Genomic DNA, 15,694 nt, shown 5'->3' on the forward strand with positions numbered 1-15,694 from the left:
CCAGCCACATGTCCCTTTTATAGCCCCATCAAAGGAATTTAGGGTTTGGGTCTGAATAAGTTACGTCGGGCGTAACCTTGGGTACGCCCCTCGTACTTGAGGGGAAACGCGTCCAAATGAGGTGCGCGAGTACGCGTAGCGTACACCTTGTACGCCCAGCGTACTCGCCTACCATGAAAACCCTAAATCATCAACTTAACCAAGATGTAAGGCCAAAAGAAGAATACCTGGATTTCGGGCTGTTACAGAGCCGTTGGAGTCTTAAATGTAGAGAAAGGTTGAAATGGTGACGAAGAAGGAAAAAAAGGGGAAAGGAGGTCCAATAGAAATTTATTGTGTGTTGTAAGTAAAATCATAAAGGCCATATTCTAACCTAGGGGTGAGCATCGACGTTAACCGTCTTATTAGTCTAGAACGAAAACCTAAACTGGTGATAGCGGTTCCTTAAATGTTGGAACCAGAAAAAGTTGATGAGAAAATATAGACAAGTTGCAAAAATGGTCCATGTGGTATGTATTTTTTCTGGCATTTAGTCCAAACCTCGATTTTTTTTTTGGTTGGTTGTCCTTTTGAGCTAGTTCCTTGTAGTTTTGGTCCCTATCCAAACTAAAATGACCATTAAACCCTTAATGAATTTAGTTTTCATTTTCTATCACGTTTTTAAATTATTATTATCTTCTTATTCTAATAAATGAATATGTTTATTTTCCTATTGACAAGTGTCACAATATTAGAAATCATCATTAATATTATATGTCACTTATCATGCCACATTTCAACCTATTATTTCTCCATTTAAAATTTTAAAATTTAAATTTCTCACTCTATTTATATTAAATTAAAAATTGATTCTTCATTTCAAATTTCAAATTTTAAATTTCACACTTTAATAACCTTAAATTAATAACATTATAATAAAAATTAAAATAAAATTAATATATATTATTAGGTGATATATGTTAATATATTTATTTAAATCAACGATTATAACTTTATATATAACTAAAAAATATCTCTTAATTAATAATTTATTTAAAATAATTTATTTGAAATAATTGATTAATAATTTTGAGTTTTTATTATGAAAGGTTAATTAATTTTATAATCATGGTTCTCACTGGTTATAAACTAGTTATTAAATATAAAATTGGGCCCATATATCCACCTCTCTCTCTCTCTCATGAAACAAATGTAAGCTTGAAATATTAATCCAGAACCTCCTCATATTTGACCAACATAAACTGTGGCATGTACCAATAACGCATTGATGCCATTGCTTTGTAAAGATAGCAAAGAAAAAAGAAAATAAGGTTCATATCTTTACTTAAACCATTCCCGATGAACAAAGAGACGGCGGGTGCAAATAGTAACTGAACCGAAACTCCAAAGCATCCTGGGATTCCGATGAGTTTTCTTAAGCCATATGATTTGCTGGATCGAAATGGGCTCCTCCTCTTCCTGCTTCTTCTTCATGCATCTTTCTCTCTTCGTCTGGGTTTTTTGAAGTTATTTGATTTGCTGGATCGAAATTGGGTTCCGATTTGTTGGTTATTTTGCTTTATTTATTCTGGGGCTTAGATGTTGGGTTTCATTTTTCGATTTGCTGAATCCCAGACCCCCTCTCTTTTCTCATTGATTCAAATTGCAGACAACAAAAAAATAAAGTATATGGTTTGTCTTTCACCCCTTTGTGTGTGCCTCTGTGTATTTGGTGTTTTCTTCTGTTTGTTTCTTTTATTTTTTGCCCAAGTAATGGTTGGTGATTATGGTTGTGTATCAAGTGGTTATAAGGTGGTTTTATGGTCATGAATTTAAGTTGTAATCAGAGAATCAAGGAAGGTGACAGAGCAGTAATGAAGGGTGTGACATTGATTTCTATGAGCTCGTTACTGATTTTCTAAATGAGGTTTGTAATTTTATATTTACAAAACTGCAATTATCTGGTATCATAACTGATTTTTATATGAGGTTTGTAATTGTAGAAAATTGCAATTCTATGGTATGCATTACTAATTTTATGGTGTGTTAACTTTCATTGTGTGTATGTGTAGCCTGAGTTGCAGGTGAAGTGGTGGAGAAGATGGTAATGGGTGTTTTGTTGACAAATGTGTTTTGTGTGTGTGTGTATGTGAGAGAGAGAGAGAGGTAGACCCCTCTTTTTCAAACTATTAAAATAAATAAATAACTATTAATACCTCCATCCCAAATTGATAGTCCACTTTTGATTTTTAAAGTCTTTTTTCTTCAACTTTGACCTTAAATATTTTTGTTTTTGATAAATAATACTTGATGCAAAATATATGAATCGATTGTATTTTAAATGTTTGTTTATTTTTATAAGTTTTATCAACTAATATATAACACAAATAAAAATATTTAACGTCAAAGTTGAAGAAAAAAGACTTCAAAATTCAAAAGTGGACTATCAAATTGGGACAGAGGGAGTATATTTTTAAAAACTGAAAGAAATGAAAAATAAATTCCCAAAGGTATTACAGTTATTTCATTTTACTGATGAACCAAATCCACAACAAAAGTAGTTCAAACGGACTACGAAGCTAAAAAAATGAGATTTTGATTAAACCTTAGAAAAAATGTATACCACAGTAACCATTTTTGCAGTTTTGTTGAAAATATAAGGCTTATAGAATGAAAAGTGTGGAAGTGTGCGGTTAATTGGCTACTATTTATAGTAAAATATAAAATTATTTGAAAAAAAAATTAAATACCCAACACTTGTCTTTTTTTACTGTTTCCTTCTATTCTTCATGTTGTGGGCAGTGGTTGAGACCACATCTACCCATAGTAGCCAAGGGCCATGCGAAGTGGGGTGTGTTTTTGCGTGGCCTCGCTCACCTCAACACCATGCACGTCACGTAGTATGTAGCACGCTATTTGGTATGTATACCATACAATCTAACCTACAAAGTTCACACAACCTAAGGCCATCTTCAATGGTAGTTTAATGGGGAGTTGAATGGGGAGTTTAATCCCATTAAACTCAAAATTCTCATTGTAGGTTAATGACATGGCACTCAATAGAATGGGGAGTTCAATCCCCATTGAACTCCACACTCTCTCTCCTCTCACACACATATAAATGATGTGGCAATCCATTAAATTGTATTGGGTTTAATGGAGTGTAGAGTTTAATAGGTAAAATTGTATTGTAAGTGGAATATACATGTGGCAATCCATTGAACTCAGTTGAGTTCAATGCATTGAAGATGACCTAACGATTGAAACAGTTTCAAAGTTCACATAATCTATAGTTTCAATGATTTCATTGTTCAAATGGTCCACAAAATATTATAATGCTACATCAATTCATATAGTTTCAAAATTTAAACAACCTATGATTTAAAGGGTCACAGTTTACATAACTATTTTTTTGGAATGAAACACAAACTACTCATAATTTCACTTATGGACGAGATTTGAAACATCAACCTCAAACTCAAGAAGGAATGAAAATATCGTTAGGTTAGAAACTCTTTATTACATACCATATTAATTTAGAGAGTTTCGAAGTTCAAATACTTTACAAAATTGTCCTAATTTAACGATATCACATTAATTGTTCACAAATTTCATGATTTCAACAAAATGGCACAAACAAGTTTGTTCAAATATAAATCGACGACATACCAATAACCTAATTATCAAATTAGTAAATTACAATCATATACTACAAAATCACATAAAAATTCAATATTTAACAAAATAATCTCTCAATCACCCCATACAAAATTTTGAAAATTTTAAAGGACTCGGAGATGGGCTTAATTCTCACTGACCACATGAATATAGTTTACTCTACTTTAACCTAATTATTAACGAATAGATATATCATCATGACAACTCGTTGGTGGTCTCACCCCCCATTCCTTTAAAGCCGGGAGGAGTGGCCGGTGATGCTGTTGGTCAAAGAAGACATGGAGCTGAGTACACTGGCAACTAGAAAACGAGGTATCAACGACCTATAATTCCTTCACAATCCGTCGCTAAATGCTACCCGTCGAAGAAACCTTTGTGTTAATTGTCAGCAATGAACTCAGCGAGGGATTTAGCGACCAATTAGCGACCCATTAGCAATGACACAGATTACCTAGGGAATCTCCGTCGTTAATTCGTCGATGATACCTAATTTTTCTAGTAGTTTGGACTCAACATAAGCCGCCCCCTTATCTTGGCAAGGCAAAGAAGAAGAAAAGTGTTTGTCTGAGGTGGAGCTCGGTGGTCTGGGCACCACTACTCCTCTGAGCTTGAAAGAAGATTCACCCCTCCCCATAATCACTGATATATTCGGAGGTGGCAAAAAGTTCGATTCCCACGTCGATGTTTGAGTACTTTCCATTGCCTCTTGTGACTCCAAAACAACCATATCAACCACTTCAACATCCCACAACACCCACTCCTGCGTTATCATCAACTGAGGGATGTCATGGGTGACGGAGTTTCTCCATGGTGGGGTGCCGCCGTTACCCCGCAAGAAGTTCCCACCTTTAGCTCGCAGCTTCACCAACTCACCTTCCTTAATCGGCTCCCACTCAATGGAGGTGTCCAGTTTGTTCGCCTGGATGTCTTGCACCACTTTATTCCCGGTCAACCCAGTCAGAAACGGTTCATCGGAGGGAGTGAGATACTTGCCGGAGAAGCAGTTTTTCAGGCGGATGACATGCTTTTTCCCTTCCACTCTCTCCACTGTCCACTCTTCATTCCTTGGGAAGCCGTTTCTGCTTTGGAGGACAGTCTTTTCATCGTCTCCGGCGACCAAGAATTTGTTAAGGTGGCTCCGCAGTCTGACGACTTTTGCGTTCTTGAAAAACTCCATTTCTTTTGTAAGGTATTGAATGGTAAAGTGTTAAATTGATTCCGTTCTTATTGATTCTTGTTATTCTAAGTGATCGTCGACGACTTTTGGTGGGTTGAACATGATGATTTATGTAGGAACATTAAAAATTTGCAACTTGTACTTGTAACGTGAAAGTTGGTGCAGGTTTTTCAATCTAATCTGCTTGCTTGCCTAGTCAATGTAGTTTAATGATTTTGTGTCAGTGTTAATGCGTAAATACTTGACTATTAAAACTTAAGGTGCAACTTGATTTAACGAGTGGAATGAGATAAATTAAAAGATTATAGTCCACTGGATTTTTGGAGTAAAATAACTAAAGCTTATCATAAATGTATCACATGCATAATATGTCGAACCAAACTTGTCCAAAAAGATAAAATCGTTGACATTGTTGTTGGAGTATATGAAAAAAGGGTGGTTATTGTAAGTTTTATCACAAAACTGAATTGTATGGATTGTCAAATTAAGAGTTTTCTTTGTAAAAGGGGCTCTTTTAAGATTTGTTATAAAAATGGGTTTTATTTACTTGTAAAAAAAGGTTATCGCCCCACTTCAGCCATTTCTAATAACATAAATGGCCTTTTCAAAGAACAAATATAAGAGAGGAGCGAGTCGTTCCCATTGAACCCACCGAACTCACTGTCACATTAGCTTTTCTCTTTGATTTTTTTTTCATCTTTCCGAACTCACAACACACACCGAAATTCTATCTTTTTCGACCCACTCAATTAAAAAAAATACTAAACAACTAAGGTACAAGTCTTAAAACATATGGTACAAGAGAAAATGAGAGAGAAAGTAGAGAGAGAGGATAAAGTGGGTTCGTGAAACCAATTAAACAACCCATCAAAAAGGGAGTGGTACCAGCGGTAACTCTATTGCTAATTAAGATTTTACCTTGATTATTTTGTATATTTTTTTTTAATTAAGTGGGTTGAGTGGGTTGAGAAAGATATATTTCCGTATGTTGTGGGTTCAGAAAAATGAAGAAAAATCAAAGAGAAAAGCTGATGTGACAGTGGGTTCATTGGGTTCGGTAGGTTCAATGGAAACGACTCCCTCCTCCCTAAGAGAATTTAACTGCAAATCAAAGAACAACTAATTAGTATCCTAAATTTAATAATGAAATCATTTATACATACATTATGTTTAAGATAGAAAAAGAACTAATAAAAAAAGATGATAGAAATATGGAGATTGAGGATGCAAATGCAAGGATGAGCAGAATTTGAAAGATTGATGAGAAAAACTTATCGGTTGATTCGAATTTATAGCATCAAAAAGTGAAAAAGCGAAAAAAAAAATTGACATGAAAATTCATTGAGAGTAGAGTATTAGATGTATTCAATTCCTATGAAATTGTTTTTACGGACATATTATCATTGATTGAATAATTCCTATATAAAATTTCTATATTAATGTATCTTATCACTATAAGGAAATGAATAATTAGCGGCGACACGTCGCAGGTAAAGAGTCGCCGCTATTGCTTCGTCGCTATTGATCAGATTGTCGTCGATAAAGACAAATGTCGCCGCTAATACTTCGTGTAACCGCTAAAGAGAATGTCGTCGGTAATAGTGTCATCGGTAATAATATTTTTCATTTTTTTTTAATATTTGCGATTTTGGGTATAATTTATTCCAAATACTGTTATAATTAATTATATACCAAAAATTAGATAAAAACATCAAGTTAAATACCAAATACTCTTATAATTAATTTAATACCAAAATAAAACAACCAAAAGTTTGATAATTCTAACAAGTAGTAAAGTAAGTTTTACAATTCTAACAAATAGCACAGTATAACAAGTATAACATTCAAATAAACCTCCCCGCTACATATCATCATCTTTAATCACATCATTTCTTCATTGATTATTCTGTGATTGAAAAAACGAATAAAACTCCTCCCAACATGCCGGGTCGTTGATCAATTCCCGAAGATTTTCCAACTACATAATAAATAACAACATATATAAATAATAAGTTAAATTTTCCATCTAGGGACGAAAACACAATTACCAAATCCACATGCATTTTATAACGCCAAAGTACATTGCTATTTTTAAACTAAGACAAAAAAGCAAAGTACATTGTTATTTCTTGCATATGGGACAAAAATTCAAATACCAAAGCTTTTACCAAATACTCACGAAAAACCAAAATGACCAAATCAACTACATTTCACATAATACATAAGAGCATCAAATACAAATACTTTCACATACATATACCACATATACACCAAATACATATACATTCACATATATAGATAATAACATCCTGCTTATACCAAATACATAAATTTCACATTCATATACCATATACACAACAAACACACATACATTCACATACATACATAATAATATCCTACTTATACCAAATACACATAATTTCACATATATATATATATATATATATATATATATATATATATAATAACATTATACTTATACCAAATACTCATATACCACATATACATCAAACACACATACATTGACATATATACACCACATTTACATAGATTTACATACAAATATCAAATATACATATATGATAATTTTCACATAATTGATACAACTACACATATTTTGCAATTAAATTCAAATTTCACAATAAATAGAAGTAAATAGAACCTGTGATGATGAAATTAACAAAAATGGTGCAGTGGTGGGGGTCGTCGCTGGTGGTGGTTAGGAACACAATCAACAAAACTAAAATAGACAATTTTTTGCAATTAACCACTACAATAAGTTTAAAATCGATGTTATAACAGAAAAGGGACCGGAAATTGACCTGTAAACACCTCTTAATCGCCGGAAAAAGGTTAGTGTCACCAGAACAATGGTCCTCACTGGAAAATGGCTCTCTCCGCCGGTATCTTCTTTGTGGCCGATTTTACACAGTCACCGGAAAGTAAGTAATGTCTATCACTCACTTGACGACTTAATTGAGGAATCGTTGATCTATGCCGAAGAGAAAAAACAGCAGCGAATGGAGAGTAATAGAACATCAAAAGGAAAAAAACGATGAATTTTTGGGGTTAACTGCGTCGACCTTTAGCGGTGATACCTTTACCGGCGACTAATTCAGCTTTAGCGGCGACTATACGTCTTTAGTGGCGACTCTCCGGAGGGAATTATTACCGCGTCATTTTTCGATCTTTAGCGGCGACACCTGCAGGTCTTTACCGGCGACGCAAGTTGCCGGTATTGAGTTTATGCGTTCCAAGACCACTCTAGCCGTTGGATTAGAACCACGATCGGACGATTCGTGTTTACCAGAACGTCAAAACGCGGATCGGTGTCATTCAGCCTTTAGCGGCGACACGGAGGTTTAGCGGCGACTTTTTAATATATCGCCGCTAAAGACTGAATTTCTTGTAGTGTATGTCTACTTCTAATAATATGTATATAGTTATTTAATATATATATATATATATATATATATATATATATATATATATATATATATATATATATATATAATTTTAGTAATATTTATTATTGGTATCCACAGAAAGGTGTTAAAAGAAAATTTGAAGTTGTATAAAATATAAATTATTATTAAGATCTATATATAATTATATATAATAACATATTTATAACAAAAAATATTATGTAGAAAATTGATAAACTAGAAAATGGGAATAAAAAATGTTAAAGATAAATATATAATGTAAAATGGTAATTGATATAAAACTGACCATTTATATAATTACAATTCCACACGGTATGGATGAAGTGACTCCACAACCCCTTTGAAACAACTTCATTTTTACAAACAATACTTTTTAACAAAAAAAAAAAAAAAAAAAAAAAAAAAAAAACTCTCAGATTAATGATAAAAATGAAGTCAATTTATGCAAATAGAGATGTGCTTGGTGACCTTGTGGGAAAAGTCCACTGTAGATATGCAAGTAGCCAGTGTTTTATGGTTTTGAAAGCTTTCGGATGCTAATATCTGGATTGTTACTATCTGTGTCGCTAGCTATTTCATTTTATATATTTATGTCATAATTAAAAAAAAAATTCCACACAATGACTGAAACGATAGTAGGACCTTTTCCTTTGTGTGCAAAAAGCTAAAATTTCTTTGGGATTTATGATTTCATGGTAAAGGCTATAAGTTTTAAGTGCTATAGTCATATTCATGTAGCTTTGGAGTTTTTTTTGTTTGTAGCAATGTGTCGATCTTCCTCAGTTCACTGAGTTTACTAATTGCTTCACTTTCTTGTATATTTCTCTACTCTTCATTAGTAGACGAACGATTGATGCCCTTCTGCTACTCTACTTTATCTGGTTTAGTAACTTAATAATACATAGTACTACAGCTTATAGCATAGTAATATAAAGTTAAATATATAAAGTTTATTTGTGTGTCTAAACTCTAAAGAGAGGAGAGAGAAGATCTTACTGGATATAATTAATATTACCTTTATCAGAAAGGAGTTGTACTTGTATGAATTTAAGTCTGTAGCATATGCACTTGATAGCAGACTTACAGAGCTCCTTATGCCTTTAAAGAAACTGAGAAAGCAAACAGAATTAGGTTAACTGATATACCTACTGATAAAATTACGAAAAAGTAAAATATCATGGTATACATTCATTGGAATAGACAAAGAATATACATAATACATACACATTCATGTCAACATTCACATGTTCTTCTTTTTAGAGGCAATTTTTCTCAGCCATCTTGTTCTTGCTTATCCTGTCCACCTCTCTCACTCAAACAGCGATGGCTACTTTCTTGTGATTAATTAACCTCAAAAGTACTGAACTTTATATATCAATGTCATATCATCTTCAATGATTCAATATATTCGAATCTTTTTCTTGTTTAGCATATATCTTTTACTTCTTTTCATGTTGGGTGGGTTCTCAATTGAAGAAAGAAACTAATATACATTTTCCTAGTTTTTTATATATTGGATATCATATGCTATGTTAAAAAAATAAAGATTTATTCAGCTACTTAATTCCTCTTAGAACTCATAGAATACATATAGTAATTGACCTAAACATCATCAATAAAGAAAAAAGAAAAAACATGTCTAGAAAAACTCAGAAGAACTTGAGATAGAAGGGTTTAAAGATTCATTTCTAAGGTAAAGGACGTTGCTATTAATATCATCTAGGTCTATCAAACTAGGGTAAGTTCCATTAAGCTGCAACTTGTTGACCATTTCACGAAGTTCGGAAGCTTCCTCTTTAAGCTGAGCATTCTCTTGTAAAACCTGATCATGTGTCCCTGAGAATTTATTCAATTTGTCAACAAGTTGATGATTTTCATCACGAAGCCAAATCACCTGCGACCAAAGTTCATCTAAATGCTTCTGTTTTCGCATGCGGGACCTACGTGCTGACTCTCTATTAGATATCATTCTCCTTTGCTTCCTTTCATTGATGAGGTTTATCTGTTGTTGATCATCTGCTTCATCAGAAAAATAAGGGCTAATTTCTTGATATTGAGGGTGTATGTGATGATTGTAGAAGGGGTTTGAGGGTGTGTTGATGTTGAATTGAAGAATTGGTGAGTTTTGGAGATTCATGGTTAAGTTTGTTGTGTCTGGATTAGGGTTTGGAATATAAAGGTAGTGGGAATTCTCACCGGGTTGCATGTTTGTTTATAATATTTTATAATACAAATTTTGGTAAGTTGGATGTTTTTACAAGGTGAAGTAGAAGATGAGGTAAGGACTTTTTATAGTATTTGAAAAGGTTGTGTGGGTCCCACCATTACCATGTCATAGCTAGTAGTCGCATATGGCACCTTGATTGTCGATAGTAGGGTAGTTCTTGATGATATACTGTTAAAAAAGGGTATACGTATATCGCATTACACCACTTCTAGGTGCCCCACTAATCGTCTCATGGTCAACATGTGGTAGATAAACTAGAGTGTCGGAGTGTCAGTGTAATGTTAAAAAAGATATATATATATATGAGACTTGAACTTGAGACCTCTATATAACTAAAAGCGACACAAACTTTATATATATATATATATATATATATATATATATATATATATATATATATATATATATATATATATTAAAACTTCAAAATTTAATATAGGCACCACAAAAAAGCTTAAAAATTTAAGTTTCTTTTTTTTTTTATTAAAAAAAATTCAGTGCCATTAATGTTTTCTCTCAAAAAGTGCTGTTTGTTCTAATTTATTTACAATGTGACATTATTTAAAATACTTTATGAATCCACCATTGTAATGTACTAGCTTCATGTAATTCATACACTTTTGATATTTTTCAAGGTATGTGTCCCTTTATGGTGATGAAATGGTCAACAATAGCATGATTTTCGCCAGACATTTTCTTTTGGCCAATGTTGAGGGTAGTATTTTTATTGTGGATAGGATTTGAATGCTTAAAAAAAGAAAGGATATTTAAGACCACTTTGCTACCAAAATATTCTATACTAAAAATATATATAATTTTTTACTGCATATTTAGGAATCACTGTCTGTTGTGATGCAGTTAGGCTGTAATCAATGACAAATTCAATGGACATAGTAAAAGTTGTTAACAAAAAAAGTAATACTAAATTGGTATTTGTAAATAATCATTAATGAATAACTATAGTCATGGGTATGAAAATCAACTTCAATGGACTAAACCATACTTGATTAGGTTAATTAAGTAGTGAAAAATATCATAAGACAGAATAAGACTACTCTTTCTTGTCGTGTTCTTGCCATGTTCCATTTTTTCCTCTAATTGCTCTACTCATGTGTTTCAGTTAAATTACCATTTTACCATTGACAATGTCAGTTGTTTTAACTTAAAACACAGTAGAGGGAATGTGTGGATTGTAAAAGGTCTGAAATAAATGATTTGAGATAACTTTAACTCTTTGTGTTACCCATTATACCCTTGATGCCATTGATAACTTTCAGTCTTCCACAAGTGTTCAAGACAAAGGGTATCATTGGAAAGTAATATTGAAATGATAAGAACAGTTCCCTTAAGTTACGGACCACGTCCCACAAGGAGGGTACCTGATTTAACCCCAACCCCATAAATTTTATCACAATTCAATTTACACCCCACCATAAGTGGTAGTGCTAGAAGTATAAAAAGATAGTTTCTTTTTATGAAATTTTTAACATTTGCCTTAACTAATCTAGAACTTGGATTCTCTAAAGAGGTGGCAATCTTTTTAGAAAGATGTATATAAATTTTATAATCTTACATCATGGGGTCTACTAATGTGTGCGCATGGGTGAAGTGAGCACCCTGGCCCATCAATTAAATAGTAAAAGTTTTTATATATAGTCTCAGGTGCTTATGGCCTCATATTAGTGTATGATGAAAGGCTACTTGAATTTTCTTGTGGATGTCATTACTTTTAATCCCATTTGTGCACCCCACTTGAAGCACACGATTTCCACACGACAATCATAAGTTCGGCTGATAAACAAGCTGAAAAAGTAATAACGGTTGGTAAAAACTATTTTATAAGCTAAATGGAAAATGTATTACCTCATCTTCCCCTCCCTATTTGTCTCTCTACATGAACGACAAATGAAAAAAAAATGATCCATTTGATGATGATGATCATGTAGTTGACAATGTGACTATTTTGTTGACTTTTTTTATAGTTATAATGATTTCCATAAAGACTAAATATAGAAGGTGAAAGTTAACCTAAGATAGGATTAATCTTGTTAGTGTGTAAAAAACTTGGTGATAATGACTAGTATTTTGTCATGTTTTGAAATCTGAATTTAATGGTTATTTTTTAACCAAATCAAAGATATGCACCCTCATCTTTCAACACTAGTGATCTCTTAGGATACTTCCTTTGTCTGTACAAAAATTGACATATTATTATGATTTGATATTATAATAACATTACAATAAATAAAGGCAATATGGGCAATATTTGTCGCCGCTAAAGTCCTTATAAATCACCGCTATATGTGTCGCGGCTATTGATGAACATGATGATTATAGTATCTTTCGGTCAAAAACTTTTATTAAAAAATAATAATTAGAAATCACGGCGACAACAATAGGGGCGATATGTCCATGCTATTAGCGTCGCCACTATCGCTCAAAAATCGTGGTTATTATTGTTGCCCCTGTTGCCAAGTGTTGCCTTATTGGTGTAGTCACTATTTTAATTATTGTTTTTCATAAAAGTTTTTTAACTGCAAGATACTATGGTTATCTTGTTCCTATCGTTATCGTTGGCATCTTATTCTGCATTTGTTTCTTAAAAAAATCATAAACCAAGGAGCAAACAAAAAAATACCATACCAAAATTAGAGATCAAATATTATTCACATCAAGATTACAAAGTATGAATCCATTTTTATATCTAAAAGAAATTAAGAAAAAAATATTAAATTTAATATTACAAAGCAAAATCTATTCTTTATCTCTTTCTCTTTCAATCTCTATCTCTCTAATTGTTAGATTTAAAACCAACGAATGTGACGACGCCTGAAGGTGTCTCATGGCGCAGATTGTTTTTTATGATGCAGATGTTGTTTAATGATGGCTGATGAAGAAAAACAACAGTAGATGCTACGGTTGTGGGTAACATGTTTACCTATCTGTTAAATATTATATGATTGTTCAAGGTTATATAATTAGTTTAGATAATTAATTTCATATCATCCGTAACAAATCTCCTGAAATCTTATGTAAAGAAATAAAAATAGGTGTACACTTATGTTAAATTTAACTAGGATTTACACCCATATGTTGTAAAAATATTTGCATATGTTTGTTATTTGAAATAAATGCCATTACAATATGACATTTTGTAGTTTATTAGCTTAGGAGATTTTTTTATTTTACTTAGCTTAATTGAAATATTATCAATGAGTGATATAATCATGTAAATTTACTTTTACTACTACAAAACTGGTCTTTGGCCACACAAAAAACTTGTCAATATAGACATTTTATGACGGGTTTAGTTTTCATTCAGTAGATAAGTTATGGTGAGGTTTAATTGTAGTGATTATAACTTATAAAAACAGTTACTATATATAAAAACAATCACCATAGGGTACTATTTTTTTTTTAGTTTTTTAAATCATTTTCTGATAACCGTCACCATAAATTATTTTTCCTCACAAGTTGTTTTGTTTCATGACTATTTCTGACTTGTAATGACACTTAATATATTAAAACATCACCATAAACTAGTATTAGTCATATGTTTTTTATTTGTCGTGACTATTGTCTACTTTTAGTGACACATAATATATTAAAACATAACCTTAAACTAGTATTAGTCACATGTTTTTTCAGTTATTATGGCTACTCGTTGACTTTTAGTGGCACGTAATATATTAAAACATGATCATAAACTAGTATTAGTCAAATGTTTTTCTATTTGTCATGTCTATTGTTGAATTTTAGTGACATGTAAAATATTAAACTATAACAATAAACTACTTTTAGTCACACGTTTTGTTCGTTTGTTATGACTGTTATTGACTATTAGGTGTTGTTTGTTTTTTTCTAAAAAAAACCAGTTCAAACAACTTATTGTTGCGCTGCGCAACACTTGGACATTCGCAGCTATTAATTTTTCAGAAAACTTCTAACGTAAAAACTGTCGTGCGTGTGTTGTGTGACGCAACACTAGACCATCTGCTTCAAACCTCTTCACACCTTACTTTAACCTATTGCAGCAGTCTGCAGACGTTAAAAAACATACTTTTTGTTACATGTTGCAGCCGTTTGACCCATCTCTTCTGCTACAGAAGGTTGTAGAGGTGATTCACATATTTTAGGCATTTTCACTTCAAAAAAACAAATAGCACCTTAGTGACATGTAATAGATTAAATGGTGGCTATTATTGACATTTAATCACACTGTTTTGTTTATCATTATTATTTTTGAACAACTTAAAATCATTTATATCTCAAATATTGATCAATTAACATCATGTAATTTAAACAACTTAAATTAATAAACATACTATACAAATTGTCTAATACATTAAAATATCTAATACAATTACATATAAAATCTAATAAATGTTTAACAAATTAGTTTAAATAATAATAAAAAAAAAAACTAAAAATCATTTGTTCGATTACTAAGTGGTTGTTAAATTAGGGATGAGCAAAGGAACCGATCCGGTTGGAACCGGCCCGAACCAGACCCGACCCGTGACCCGAAGTCGGCCAAAATTAAGAATTGAACCGGACCGCCAGTTCTACCGGTTTCCGGTTCATATCGGTACTACCGGGTCCAAATGCTCATCCCTATGTTAAGTTATCTCATAAAACCCGCCAATTGCTATTTAAGTTATGTATGTCTTCGTTTTATTTTTATTTGCATCTCTCTAGGCCCTTGAACTTGTTCATTTAATTCTAACACCTTCAAAATAATAAGAACAATATATATATATATATATATATATATATATATATATATATATATATATATATATATATATATATATATATATATATATTACATTTACTTTATTTGTATTAATAATAATAGTGTACTGACATTTCTAGAACCATGGTAGCAATGTAATTGCATTTTTTTAAAAGATAATAACAATATATGACATTAAGACCTCTAAGTCATTGCTCTTTCCATCTCCTTAAGACATCATACGAGATATTGATCTGCATTTACACAAAATTAATTACCTTGAACCTATATGACATTAATACCTCTAAGTCGTTGCTCTTTCCATCTCCTTAAGCTCTGATCATCCTGAAATGACGACACAAATTTAATCAATGAAAGAAATATCAACAAATGAATAAACAAATATATTTATTTGAAAAAAATAAAAACAAGAATGAAAAGCTTAATGGTAA

General features: G+C 32.0%; 1 protein-coding gene and 1 pseudogene across 1 annotated transcript; both read right to left on the reverse strand.

The window, feature by feature from the left end:
- Window positions 1-3,686: 3,686 nt before the first annotated feature.
- Window positions 3,687-4,946, reverse strand: LOC145093287 (uncharacterized). The gene has a single exon (XM_079031380.1). It carries the CDS (start codon window positions 4,832-4,834, stop codon window positions 4,109-4,111), a length of 726 nt encoding a protein of 241 aa, XP_078887506.1. The 5' UTR covers window positions 4,835-4,946; the 3' UTR covers window positions 3,687-4,108.
- A 4,894-nt stretch (window positions 4,947-9,840) lies between these two features.
- On the reverse strand, window positions 9,841-10,529 carry LOC145094707 (basic leucine zipper 43 pseudogene; annotated as a pseudogene).
- Between the last annotated feature and the right edge of the window lie 5,165 nt (window positions 10,530-15,694).

Source organism: Lactuca serriola, chromosome 3 (assembly GCF_051521515.1).
Source record: "Lactuca serriola cultivar US96UC23 chromosome 3, Lser_US96UC23_V15, whole genome shotgun sequence".
In the NCBI taxonomy this organism is placed as follows: domain Eukaryota; kingdom Viridiplantae; phylum Streptophyta; class Magnoliopsida; order Asterales; family Asteraceae; genus Lactuca; species Lactuca serriola.

What these genes read in the sequence shown, in the direction of transcription:
- LOC145093287 (XM_079031380.1), bottom strand. Translation starts at nt 4,834, where the DNA reads ATGGAGTTTTTCAAGAACGCAAAAGTCGTCAGACTGCGGAGCCACCTT.